This window comes from Ambystoma mexicanum, chromosome 10 (genome assembly GCF_040938575.1).
Source record: "Ambystoma mexicanum isolate Mex_15411 chromosome 10, UKY_AmexF1_1, whole genome shotgun sequence".
NCBI classification, from domain to species: Eukaryota; Metazoa; Chordata; class Amphibia; order Caudata; family Ambystomatidae; genus Ambystoma; species Ambystoma mexicanum.
Window position 1 is genome coordinate 1,465,659,565 of NC_090932.1, and position 14,355 is coordinate 1,465,673,919.

The following is a 14,355-nucleotide window of genomic DNA, read 5'->3' on the forward strand; positions in this document are numbered from 1 at the left end:
TTGATGCAATACTCACTTCCAAAATATGAACATTATAGTAGGTAGACAGATCGAGTGCTGCATTACTACAGTTTTCCATTTTGATATTTCGACTACACTTCACATGCTCGTTCATTAGGAATCCTGCATAAATTGAGAACAAGTATCAGAGACAAAGCCAAAAACGGGTAATGTCATTAAAGCAAAGGCAGATGCACATTTCTACATTTTTTTTGATGGTTTATATAGCTCCACTATCGCCAGAAATCAAGTTTGAGCATGTGGTATTTCATGTTACTTAATACTATACTCGGTTTATCATCTGGGGGAGTGGGGAGCTGAGCTGGCCCGACTGGAGTATGGATGCCATGGGACACACCACTGTCCTTTTCACAAGGCAAGCTGGTAATGCTCGAATGCTCGCTCGAGATATCCTCCCAGCTACATCGATAGGCTGGGAGGAAAAGGAAGCTCTGCCATGCTACGGATAACAAGGGTCTGTATTATTTATATTTTTTTTGGCCTTATCTCATGGATATAATTGATTGACTGGAAGGAAGTATAACGGGTGTTTGAATTAAGAGATTTGCTCATTGTTGAGAATGAATTGGTGTGCTGTTCATAACACGTTTTTTGTAATCAGTGTTATAGTAATGGTCTGTGAGGATACGTGCAAATAGTGGATATTAGGATTGGCTCCCCAACTTCCAAAATCTGAACTATACACTCTCCTGTATTGATGGGGCTAGATTTTTGAGAAACGTCACAGTACTACACAAAAGCTGAAGCAGCTTTGCCAGGGGCAAGTTGGAGAAGAACACAGCAAAGGATTTCAGCAGAAATGAGTAGGAACAAATTACTTATTGGGTATTTATAATTCGCCTATACATCAAATGGTGTATTAAGGCACAATAGAAGGTGTATGGAAGAAGACTTCTGCAATTATAGAAGTGCGAGCAGCATTTCCTGCTACATGTACTGGCCTAAGGGAAGTTAAAAATGCATCCAGTAGGCAAGCGGGTAACTGCTCTACCAGCACAACCGCTATCATAATTTATAGATGTGACATGCTTTCTCAGATAAATGGGTATAGACATATGTTTAGGCAACACGCTCTGTTAGCAAGGTCCAACAATGAAGGTGTTTTTCTAATCCAAAGACCCTACTAATTGGGAGATGGCAACCTATCTGACATGCAACACAATTTACAATAGTGCACAAGGGTTTTGCTGTCTGGCGCACCATTTAATAAGACCTGCAATAGCACTCCGCTCCCAACGTAGCACCAATCCATTCTGGACTCGAGTTAGCTGTAGCACTGCAGGGCTGATACAACGCTTGGGCTGGTAAATACAGTAAGTAAGTCCTAACTGACCAAGATAAGGACAGACGGGTCTGAGATTCATTCGGAAATTACTGCATATTTCTAACACATAATGTGTGCAGTCAGAGAGGTGGACTTCTATTCTAAACCTTCATCACCGTTAACATGCAAACATTTTGATGAAAGAGAAACGTAACTCAATGTTAGCAGGAATCCTGACTAGGGTTAGGATCCAGTGCTACTTTGACATATCTAGACAGACACGCTATTTCTTAGCTCCCTTGATGCATCAAGTAATGGCTGTGGGCAAGCAACCAAGGACATCTCTATCTCTCGGAAGGGGAGCAGAGCATGCAAGAAGAATACAGGCTAACATCGTATTATGTTACATAAAGGAATGTCCACAGAGGCATAAATGGTAGAATACCTTATATCACATAAATGGTATACGTACGTACGTACGTTTGCAGGAGCGTAGGTCCTGGAGAAGGTATGGTCAGGTGAGGATACATCAGGAAAAAGGCCAGCAAAACCAGGGAGGAACAATCAAAAATCATAAGGGCCTCACAACAGAGTGGCTGGATGGGACTTACAGTCTCCAAAAGAACCTGTGGATCTTTAACTGTCCCTCCATCCTGTTTACATGAGGCCAACACATGTAGGAAACTAAAGGCTCATGTCTACTTTGCCAACACTGGAACACTCCGCTAAACAGCACAGGCACCTCATAGGACAAACATAATCCATGGAAATGCATACAACTATCACCATTGCTATGACTGTCATCACCCCCTCCTCTGGTGACCCGAACCAGTACACTACTATTTTAACAGCCTCTGCATTGAATGACATTCCCCAGTGTGGCTCTCCATTTGTCAGTCATAGTGCTCTGTGTGCGTCATACACCGTGACTACACCAACCACATTCTGGTAATGGAGCTTAGCCTTAAGAGCATCAAAGTGGCACCAGTACAAGCACTGTGGTGGTGCCGTTATGGAGAGAAGATTCAACCACATGATGCAGATGAGCAGCAAGCACAGGAAGATCCAAGATGGCACTAGCACAAGAGCGCTTCTTTAGAAACATTACAAAGGAAAACTGAGGCTTTGCTCCAGCAAACGTCTGAGGCGTATGTCCAGAGGGAACTGGTGCAAGCAGGAAACATGAATTCCTATCAAGACTCAGCAAAGCCTGAACATGTGCAAACTCCTTTGAGAATACAGAGTAAAAAAGGACGACCAACCCAGAGCCTCACTAGTATGTCTTGTTGAGCCTTTTTTCTTTCCCTTTATCAATTTAATGTTACATTCTGTTTGGCCTTTTGGTGTTCTCTCGCATTGTTGTTCTTGGAATTACCTTCTGGTGGAATTTCTACTTAGGGGGTTATGGGACTTGGAGGTTGAAGCCTGAGAATCATGTTTTGAGCCAGGACTGACATTTGCAGGAGCTTTTTGGGACTGCACTGAGTTTTCTTTAAAGTTGGTGGGGTGTCCTTCTCTGTTTTGGCATTGTTTGTATTGAACGGGTCGCTTTCAGGGATGCTGTAAGAATATATAGGCACTTTCTTGTAGCCGAGTGAGGCCCAAAAAAAAACTCAACACAATGGGCCTCATTACGAGTTTGCCGGTCTGGGAACTACGGTACCGGTAAGCTTGCCGGTACTGTAGTTCCCGGACCGGCAAACTACGAGTTGTGCTCGCAGGTGCCTTTCTGCCCACCAGGTCGGACCTGGCGGGCAGAGCGGCACCTGCGAGCCCATCATGTCGGATGTGCAGGCACTGTAATAAACGGTGCCGGTGCATCCGACCTCCCCATTCCCATTGAGCCATATGGGGCTCAATGGGAATGGGGAGTAATGGATTCCGTGCCCTGGCAATGGGGACATACAGGGTCTGCCAAGGTCGGAATGGCCCTGTACGTCCCCATTGCCAGGGGCCGGAAGAAATGCAACTCCGGCGGCAGTCATGCCTGTATGACAGGCACGGCTACCGCCAGGGTTGTAATGAGGCCCATTATCTCAGGTAAGAAGGATTGTATTTGTATTTATTTATAACACGCAAGCCATCAGGCCCGAGGCATCAGGGCGCAATTTGTACAAAGTTACAATAGTGCATATATACAGACATAAACAATTACATTAAGAGAATACTAACAGTGTTTCTATATACATACATTACAGAGGTTACAGTGCCGCTAAGGCTTCACAGTGGAAATAACCATTGGGTATACAGAAAGTAGCAACGGAGGTCAGCGGGCCAGAGTATGTAAGACAAGGGCGCAGAGCATGTCTTAGTGCTGGTCAAAAAGCCAAGATTTGGTTTTGGCCTTGAAAGTGTTGAATGAGTCGTCAGCTCTGATTGTAGCGGGGAGGGAGTTCCAAAGCTTAGAGGCAAGGACAGGGAAGCTGGTGCCCCCTGCTTTATGAAGTTTAAACCTAGGGATCAATAGACAGTGGGTCTAGGCAGTTCTGGGAGGTCGAGTGGCGAGACAGCCGACTGCAGAGGTAGATAGGGGCCTTGTTAGCCAAGCATTTGTGCGTGAGGGCAAGTGTTTTTAGTGAGATTCACTGCTTGACAGGTAGCCACTTTAGGTTGGTTCTGGATTCTGAAATGTGGTGGTTGCGGGGGATGTTTAGGGCATCTCGGATGGCATTGTTCTGGGTTGTTTGGATTTTACTCAGGTTCTTTTGGCTGGTCCCCAAGTAAAGAGCACTACAATAGTCAATTTTGGCCATAATGAGAGTTCTAGCTAGTGTGACACTGTTAGGGGTGGTAAGAAACAGTCTGCAAGCAGCAATAAGTTTGCCCGTGTATGCAGAGGCAGATCTGACTGCATTTATTTGTCGAGATAAGGATAGGATGGCGTCAAGGTAAAAATCTAACGTTTTGGTATCTTTCGAGACTCGTATGGTATTACCGTCTATGGTGAATGACTGGTAGGACGGCTCTAGATTGCTCAGGCGTTGTGAGGTGCCCAGGATAAGGAGCTTCGTCTAGTCATCATTTAGGCATAACTGGTGTTGGGCCATCCAGGCTTGGATGACCAGGTAGACGTCATTAAGGGCCTTGGTGTCAGCTAGATAATCACCTGTGATGGGAATGAGTATCTGGTTGTCATCCGCATAGTTAGTGTAGGAGACACCCAGATAGTCAAGCACATCAAAGAGTGGTTTCGTGAAAATGTTATAAAGTGTAGGGGACACGCAAGATCCCTGAGGTACGCCGCAGTGAATTGGGGAAGGGTCCGCGGCTGTGGATGGGGCAAAGACCCACATGGATCTATTGCTCAAAAAGGATTTGATCCAGGCCGCAGCAGAGGACGAGAAGTTGGCAGCAGAGTGGAGGTGCCTGCATAGGATATGGTGGTTGACCAAATCAAATGCGGCAGAGAGGTCGGGGAGTAGTAGAATTGCTAGTTTGCCCTTATCCTTCAATAACTAAATTTGGGTTTTAAGGTCTATTAAAGCCGTTTCCGTCCCGTGTCTGGGACAAAATCCGGATTATCGTAGACCTAGCAGATTGTTAGATTCCAAGTAATCTTGGATCTCCAAGTAATCTTGGATCTGAAGGTATGCTACGCGGTCTAAAATCAAGCAAAAACGGTACCGTGGTGATAGGTCGGAAGTTAGTAGGTATGCTTAGGTCTAGGGATGGTTTTTTGAGCAGTGGGATCACCCAAGCTTCCTTAAGGTTTTCTGGGACAATACCTGTTTTAAATAAATGTTCTGTTTTGGATCAAAACTCAAAATATTAAGGGTTTGACTAGGCTCTGCTCAATAGTATCAGGTTTTTCTTAAAACGTTTACAAGGTTCAGTGTACTTCTAGGTCACTCTCAAGGTTACTCTTTCTGGATCTCTCCCTGCTTGACTTCGGTTGCAGGTGGGTTACAACAAGCTCTCCATGAGCTTGTAATTCCTGTAGTCACTGTTCTGTCCACACCACTAGTTGCACCCAGTAGTCAACCTTCTCCATGTTGAGGCAGAACAAACTGGGCTTTCCTTACCGAGTTTCCACACATGGACTTGGGAGGGATTTGCTACCTTATTTCCATACGGTCTGGTCCTCCCTCCACATCAATCTCTAGTCTGGTCCTGCACATCCTTGACACCCCACACTTGCTCCCATCGTGAGCTTGAATACTAAAGCTCTTGATCTCACTGCTACTAGGCTGCCTTGGGCCAAACATATCTTCTCCTTTCCTTCCTGATCTCGCTAGCTAGGGACTAGCTATCCTACACACACACTTGTCCTCATGTCTATTTGTATACACTAAGTGGGATTCTCAAAGTCAACAGAATAAGTGTTCAAAGTAAAAGTTCTGAGCTTCTTCCAACTCCTGGCTTGCAAAGCGGGATCCCTTCCCCTAGTTTCAAGACCGTTCACAATGCCAAGGGGTTTCCTTGTCCCTAACTTTCTGGTTCCTCTTCCCAACACACATTCCAACTGCTCTGGTTTGGTTATTCTTTACAAGTTTCCCAACTACAGTTCCTTGCTTTCTGTTTCACATCAAACCTCCTTTATATTTAATTACAAGTTTCTCAGCAAGTCTCTTACTGGCTTTTCAGTAGATGGCTTGTCCTCGGTCTGGACACAGTTGTAAGACTGCACGGTCCACCCATTTCAGGTCATACAACCGATACACATTACTTGTTTCGTCTGATCAGTTTCGGCTATGCACAATGCCACTGCTTCACTTCTACAGTGTTGCCTGGTACTCACCTGCCAGGTGAAGGAATGTTTTGTATTTCACATTTAGTTATTGCTTTACCACTGCTTGATTAGCTACTTGTCACTTGTTGCCACTTATGGTTCATGCCAATCTTTGGTTTCTCAAAGTACAGTTTCCATTGGCATATGCCAATGCTGGTTTCACACAGTTTCCAGTGGCTCTTGCCAATACTTGTTTTACAGTTTCCAATGTTACCATTTTCAACACCACAGTTCTCATTCCGATCAATATTCACAGGTACTTGCTGTTACTCTACAGCTTTATAGACGCCCCGTGACTGTGGGCAATGCTTTCACTATCTTTCGTTTGCAAAAGTCTTTCTTTCTGGATACAAAAGTTCGGTAGTCAAAAGGTAACTCTGTGGGCGGCCACCAGGGGGCGTATTGATGGCGGTTGCCTGAACGTTGTGCTCCATTGCCAGAGTGTCAGAGGCGGATTGAGCCCATGCCCTAAACCCCTCGCGCCCCCAGCAGGTCGAGCAGTGGAGATGTGAGAATACCCAGCGAAATTTTGGAGTTCGATTCCAACGGGCTGCAGAGATAGAGGCTGCAGAAGTCCTGCCTCGGTGTACGGCCTGGCATCCCAGATGAGGAGCTGCGGCTGGCCCAGGGTCTGAGCCCAGATCGATCCGCTGTACAGCAACGGAGACTGGCCCCGGGGAGAGGAGGGTCCGAGTGGTGCCATCCAAAGAAGAAAAGAAAAAGAAAAAACAAACCACCCCGCAAATCTTTTTAAATAAATAAACAAATAAGGAGTCCTGCCCCTGAAATTGCCCCCGTGGGTATTGTATGATTACATTGGCGTGGTGGCCCACTAGGAGACTCATTACGACCACTAGGGCCTGGGGCGGATGCTGGCAGCACCTGCCTTGCATTTTTCTGGACTCATGTGAGCAGTGGCACTGGTGGGAGAGGCATGCTGGAGGCCCCCCCTTCTGTTGAGTGACCCCTTAAGGTCAGCAGCCAGCATCTGTCTTGGTGCGGGTGGGAGCTCCTGCGGCTGCGGGTGCAGCAGGCTCCACAGAGGCCCTTCAGCCCTAAGGAAAAAGACAAAGGGCCTCATCACGAGTTGGGCGGTACCGCTGGGGCTATTAGCGTTACTGCCAAAACCCTCCGACACCAATAGCGCCGGATCACAGGTTTGGCGGAACGATAAGTCCCCATTCCCGATTGGGCCCATTCAGGAATTCCCCATTCTCCATTGTGTTCAATGGGGAATTTTCAGCGCTACTACCGCCCATGATTTGGCGGACCCTTAAATACGGCCACATTTAAGGGTTACCGCCAAACTCGTGATGAGACAGAGGGCCTGATCACGAGTTGGGTCGGTAACGCCTGCGCTATTAGTGCCAGCGTTAATAGCCCTACCGCCAAACCCCCCGGCGCTATTAGCTCCGGATCACGGGTTTGGTGGAACGGGTATTGCCCATTCCCCATTGGGCCCATTCGGGAATTCCTCATTCCCCATTGGGCCCAATGGGGAAATTTCATGCTATTACCGCTGGCGGATTTCCCGCCGGCGGTAAATGCGCAGAAAAACAAATTTGCCACGGATTTCCGCCCAGCTCAAAGCTGGGGAGAAATCCATCAGAGCCATGATCTGGCGGACCCTTAAATGCGGCGGTAGTGATGAGGCCCAGAGAGTAACAGAGGGGCTGGGGAAACAGAGGCAAAGCTCCCCAGACCCACTGTCAGCTGGGGCTTGGTGGAGTTGGAGAATGAGCTTGGCCCGGAGGTGTGCTGTTCACTCAGACCACTGTAGATGGGGCAGAGCAGCAGTTCACTTTGCTTTGAGGCAAGCCCCACGCCAGAGTGAGTCTCTCACCTCTGAGCCCAGCCGTTGCTGGAAGTTGTTCTTTTCTGTCTTATACTGCCCGGAGACCTGGACGGAGACCGGGCCACCGAGCCCTGGAGCGTGGAGATGACTGACCCGATTACTCCTGGTCCAGCTAAACAGGGGAGGGGGGGTTCCGAGCAGAGTTGTGCCGACCTGTATCAGGTAAAGGCTGAAGTCTGGGAGTTCTAAATGTCTGGACCCCATTCACCTGGATGGACTGGAAGACCTTTCATTTCGGTAGCTCTTCTACCCCTGCGTTGGACCAGGTTTGGAGACAATGGCAGAGGCTGCTCCCGACCCAGTTTCCACTAAAAAAAGATCAAGCAGTGCTACTTGAGGATATTGGTGGTATACGTGCTGACATTGGGATACGTATGGACACTTTGGCCAAGAAAGTCATCAAAATCGACGACAGATTGCAGAACTTAGAAAACAATCAAACCTCACTGGACACGATGGAAGTGCACTTCGACATGCGACCTTCCGAACTTGAGAGTCAAGAATCGGGATCACACTTGGAATGGATGAATTTGAGAACCGCGAAAGGCGGAATAACCTCTGTTTTTTGGGGATTCAGGAGACAGAGGGGGAAACGGAGAGAGATATTAAAATGGTTATCTATGAGGTGGTTAAGCTCTTGTTTGGTGCGGACTCCACAGCAGAGCTGATTATTGGCAGGGCACTGAGAGGAGGTGGGGGAAGGGGCTCAAGATTGGTATTGGCACACTTCCAACTTTAAGAGGAGAAAACGAGGATTCTGGATAAGGCCAGGAAGGAGGGTTAGTGTCTCTGGGAGATTTAAAGATAACTGCGTTTCAAGACCTCTCTGCCTTTACTGTGGCGAGACGGCGAAAGTGTCCCCCTCTCACCCGGTGGCTTAATGAGAAGGATCGGTACCAGTTGGGGTTCCCTTTCTCTCTCTCCTTTGAGTATGTGGACCACAACTACAAGTTGGTTACTGAAAATGACATCCAGAGAGTGATGGAGGAGCTGGTGGGTCCTTCGGGCCAGCAGCGCTGAGGGGACGCTGGACCACAGGGGGATGGATTGCAAAAGGTGAAGGGAAGGAGGCGACGTAAAGTGCCAGGCTCAAGGAAGTTTACAAAATTAAACACCCGCCCGGGGGCAAGGTTTAAAGGGCATGGGCCGGTAGGGCTGATGGGGTTTGGAGTTGTGTTGCACTTGATATGCTAGTGGCCAGGAAGTGGCCGGTTTGACCTCCTCTCAAAAACGGCAGGCGGGGTGCCAGGGTGGAGGTCTACACACGCAATGCCTTTGAGTTGGGCATTTGAGGAAAGTAGGGGAGGGTGAGAATATGTGTCTTCTTGTGGAGCTAGCTGCTCATGTTGATACAATGTGGTGTACGAGCACGGTGGGGTAGCTTGGAGGGGATGCCCAATGTAAAGTTGCTCGAGCTTAGCACCATGGAGACAAGCAGCTTTATGGAGTTATAGTGGCGGTAGGAAGGAGGGATAGGGGGGGCTCTTTAGGGTTTGAATGTACTGAGCATGACTGGGTGGAGCAGGTCTTTCCTGGTGGTTTGGTCCTAAGCCAGTGAAGGTAACTGGGTGGGACTGGATGTGTGTCGGGGGGGGGGGTATGTCACATTGGGAGGGGAATAGACTGCTGGTGAGGTGACCACATTTCACAATCGATTTGGGATGAGTTAGCTTGTGCAACTTCATGACTACATTTTGTGGATAATATGCCTTATATGTGACCAGCATTGTGAATCTAACTTTTTTACTTGATGATATGAAAGTGGATTTGGTGGTGGGGTCCCTGAATGTCCGAGGTTTGAATTCATCCACAAAACGGTCCATGAGAATTTAAGAGAGTCAACCTAGACCTGCTTGTGTTTCAGGAAACCCACTAGGCGGGAAGGGGTTTTCGGGGGCTGAAGGCAAGGTGTATTGGGGGGGGGGCGGTGTTACAGGCCTCAGCCCTGACCAAGAAGAAAGGAGTGGCCATAGTGGTGGCGTCCACACTGGGGTTGGTGGTTCACGATGTGTAGCAGGACCCAGAGGGGAAGTACATAGCAGTCAAGGGGTTATTGCGGGGTAGCCCAATCACTGTTGTGTCGGTCTATGGCCCTAATGAGGGACAGACCGTATTCTAGGCCAACCTCAAAGAGAGATTAAAAATGTTTATTGAGTGGCTTCTGATCCTTGTGGTGACTTTAATATGGATCTAGGGTGGGTTTTAGGCTCTAGGAGTGGAACCTGCCAGTGCTAAGCTCCAATTATTGTGATTTCAAATTTACGCGAGATCACAGGAGCGGTTTTTGGGGTTTAGCCTAAGCCCCAGTTTGGTAAGTTGAAAATTAATTCGTATTAACCAAAGTGTCATATTATTTATTTTACAAACTGCAAGCAAGATAGCCGGGAGCAACAAACCTCTGATTTTTAATATGGATCTAGACCCACAGAAAGATAGGTAACGGCAGAAGGGGGAGGGAGTTTTGCATGCTCACCGGTCCCAGTCTAGGAAGTTTCACAGCATTAATGCAGCCCTGGTGGTGGAGGACACCCTTATGCCGAATACAGGGGAAGAGTCCCCCTTCACTTTTTATTTCCGGGTCCATGACTCCTATTCCACAATAGATGTGTTGCTGGCTGATGCAGCCTTGAAGGAGTTTGTCCACTCTTTTACCGTCCCTCCGGTCCTGTGGTCGGATCACGTTCAGGAGATATTAGGCCACCGGGTAGGTGGATGTGCAACAATCTGTTGTTGAAGGACAAGGAGTTAGCTCAGACGCTGCTAACCCACATCCAAAAATACTTTGATTTTAACGATGGGGATACCAGCCCGAGGTTTGTGTGGGAAGGGTTCAAGGTCACTATTAGGGGGGTGTTGATCGGCCTAGGGGCACAGAGGAAGTGAGAGAGATGGAGGGAAGAGGCAGAGTTAGGGTCAAAGATAGAGAACCTTCACCCGGGAGGTACTAGGGTGGGAGATCAAAATCTGCACCGGGCAGTGCTGCTGCATTCATATAATGCACAGCTAACAACCCAATTTATACAGGATACGGAAAAGAAATTGGCCTTCTTGAAGCAGAAGTTTCATGAGCAAGGTGATGGGGTGGAAAATATCCTGGCATGGCGCCTACAGGAGGTGCAGAAATCTAAGTTAGTCAACAAAATCTAAATTCCGGAGGGGAGAGATCTGTTCGACCCGGGGACAGTAGGGGAGGAGTTTCATGAGTTTTATGAGGCCTTGTATACCTCAGTGTTTACCAGGGATAGTAAAATAGCGAATGCCAGGGCTATCTGACCTTGTGGCAGACAGCATGGATAATCCGATAACTCTGGATGAGGTGGCCCTTACGATCAAAAGGTTAAAGTCAGGGACTACCCGGGAGATCACGAATTCTCTGTTAAGTTCTACAAGACGTTTCGGTCTCTTTTAGCCCCACATCTGGCCAAGGTTTTTAAAAGGGTGTTATAGGGGGAAGCTCTTCACGTCTCAATGTTGAGTGCTATCATAGTGGTTATATATAAGCCGGAGAGAGACCGGGGGAGTGTTCCTCCCATCGGCCCCATCACTCCTGAATGGCTAGACTCCTGGGTTGGAGGCTCGAGGGATATCTTCCGACACTGATCCATGGAGATCAGGTTGCCTTCATTCAGGGAAGACAGGGATCGGACATCAGAAAGACTAATGATCTGATGCATGTGGCGCAGGGGCCAGATGCTGATGCTGTGGTGATTTCATTAGACTAAGGGAAAGGCATTTGATTGTGTGGAATGGGAGTATATGTTCCATGTCCTGGGGAAGTTTCAAGTGGGGCCAAACATGCAGCGATGGATAGCGATGGATATCAGCCCTCTATAGCTCCCCGACAGTCCGAGTGTTGGTTAATCGATCTCTTACTGTCTCCTTTCCGCTAGCCAGAGCGATGAGACAGGGATATCCCCTCTCACCCCTGTTATATGCTATGGCCCTAGAGCCCTTAGCGATTGCGGTACAAGCTAGCCCGACAATCATGGGGATTCAATGTGGGGAAATGTTATTTAAGCTGTCATTTGCGGATGAAATCTTGGCATACCCCAAGCTTCTGTCCCCGATTATTTTTTACAGACGGTTTTTGGGGCTAAAGATGTCCATAAATCCTGTGTTATGCCGATTCAACTTGAGGGGCCCAGCTTGGAGAATAGGGCTCAGTTTGAGGGGATGAAAGTTGAAAAGGTGGCTCTAATGTATGATATGATATGACATTTATAACGTGCCTATACACAAGTGTCTCAGACTTCACCATGCTATTCTCCTTGAACAGTACCCCAATGCTCGCGACGCTAAGCGAAGACTTGGCGAGATGGGCTCCCCGGGTAATCTCGTGGTATGGGCGAATGGTCTTGGTAAAAATGAATGTTCTTCCTCGGCTACTTTATCTCTTCTCGAGCCTGCTCACAGTGGTCCCTGAACGTATCTCGGAGAGTTGAAGTCTAAGCTGGCACGATTTGTTTGGCAGAACAAAGCCCCCAGGATTAAACCATCAACGCTAACAACTGCCATGGAACTGGGGCAGGAGGAGGGGGGGGGGATTTGCCTTCCTAGATTTGCACACCTATTATAAGGCAGCACAGCTGAGGGTGCTGGTGGAACATTTGAGGGATGACCTGGGCAATTACTGGATCTTTCTCGAGGATGTCGCGGCACAGCCGAAAAAAAGGTTTGAGACCATCTGTGATCCCCGCCCACGGCGGCGATTCCAGAGAGGCTGCAATTTCACCCTAGCTTAGGAGTTTTATGGTCGATATAGAAAGAATCCACGACTAACAGTCACTTGACCTCCTGGTCATCCTCGCTCTCCTCAGTGTGGGGGCCCCCCCAGTGGATCCGGCATAGCAGAGTTTGACACTTCCAGACCTTGTTGGATAGATGGGTAGAGAGGGTGGGGCAGTTGTTTCCTGAAGGGGCTTTTATATCCTACAAAGCTGTGTCTGATGTTGTAGGGAAAGACGCAATGTCCGTCTTTGAATATTTGAGGTTAAGAGGGCGACTAACCGACGGGAAGTGGCTGGGCAACTTTTCTAGGACCTTGACTCAATTCGAGGCAGTCCTGGCTTCAGCAGAAGGTCGGAAGGGAATCCTTTCGAGACTATACAGGGCTATGATAACGGCTGCGGTGGGGAACAGACAAGACTTCAAGCATCAGTGGAAGAACTGGCTGGGGAAGGAAATTCCAGAGGAAACCTGGTCCAAGATTTTTAAAGTGGTCTTTCGCAGTAACCTGTTCACATCCACCATTGAGCATAATTGTAAAGGTTCTCCATCGTTGGCATAGGGACCCAGTTAAACTCTCTAAGATGTTTCGGGGCTCCACTCCGCTCTGCCCATGGGCCTATTGGGCAGAGGTCCTCAGCTGGACGAAGGACATCACAGGGGTATCCCTGGAGCTAGATCCCCTTCAAAACATCTTGGGAGTCCCTTCGGCAGAGGGTGGGGAGAGGAAGTTCCCGAGATTATCAGAATCAATGTTGAGAGCGGGTAGGGTCGCACTGGAGCAGAAGTGGAAGTCCCCGGGTGCCCCCGATAGGGTGGTCTGGGAACAGAAACGTATGGACATTTACACGATGGAGAAGGGAACGGCCATCGTACATGATCAAGTGGAAACGTTTCATGAGGAGTGGGGCCCTTTGATTGCTAAGTGGGAAGAGATCTAAGAAGTGGGGAAGGGTGTAGGAATGGGGTCCTGGGGCCCAGGGAGGAGAAGGAGCGGGGGTTCCGCCGCCTGAAGAACAGATATCTACAGTACTGTAACACATTTTAAGGTGGAGAGCTGGTTCACACCTGGTCATCTTGTTACCGACGATTTTACTATTTGAGTTTAAGCATATGTGATCTTTGATTGTTTTCGGAAGCAAGTATCTCTAGTGGGTGGGCGGGGGTTAGAGGGCACTTTCAGTTATTGTTGTTTTTTGTTATGCATCATATCTGCAGTGGTTGAAAACGGTGTGACAGAAATGACAATCAAATTTAAATAAAAACTCTGTAATGACTTCACAGAGCACCCCGGCATGAGTGCTTCCCTGGTTACCACTCCCTGTTTGCACACGGCAGCTCCTTTCATTTTGTTGTCATTCCAGACAGGACTCTACAGTCTCCCTGTTCTGCTTCCCAGCTTCTACAAGCTTCCCCCCCCCCCTCGCGGCAGCCACAGTGAGCACCATTCCCTCTCCTGGTTCCCTTCTGTGTGAACTCGATAAGGAGGGTAGCAGGACTTGCAGACCCTCTCGCGGCCGGCCTCAGCGTCTCTCTCTCCTGCATGACACAGCTCTCGGCTCCGTTGTCTCCAGCTTCCTTCTCTTCAGTACCCTTCCTACTTGCTCTATGCGGCGAAGTCTTTTATATCAGTTAGGAGTGTTAAGTGACCTCCGGTGTGAGTCATTAATTCCAATTACCCGACTATGGCGAAACCCATTAGGTGGACTTAATAAACTGATCTTGTGAGACAGCTAAGTCAGTTAAGTGTTTGATGCTGAG

General features: G+C 48.3%; 1 protein-coding gene across 1 annotated transcript in view; it reads right to left on the bottom strand.

The window, feature by feature from the left end:
• TCTN1 (tectonic family member 1) overlaps nt 1–14,355 on the bottom strand; it is a 535,977-nt gene that overhangs the window by 276,660 nt on the left and 244,962 nt on the right. The window contains exon 6 of the mRNA XM_069619544.1: nt 17–123. Coding sequence (XP_069475645.1) covers nt 17–123 — 107 coding nt within the window. The remainder of the gene's footprint in view (nt 1–16; nt 124–14,355) is intronic.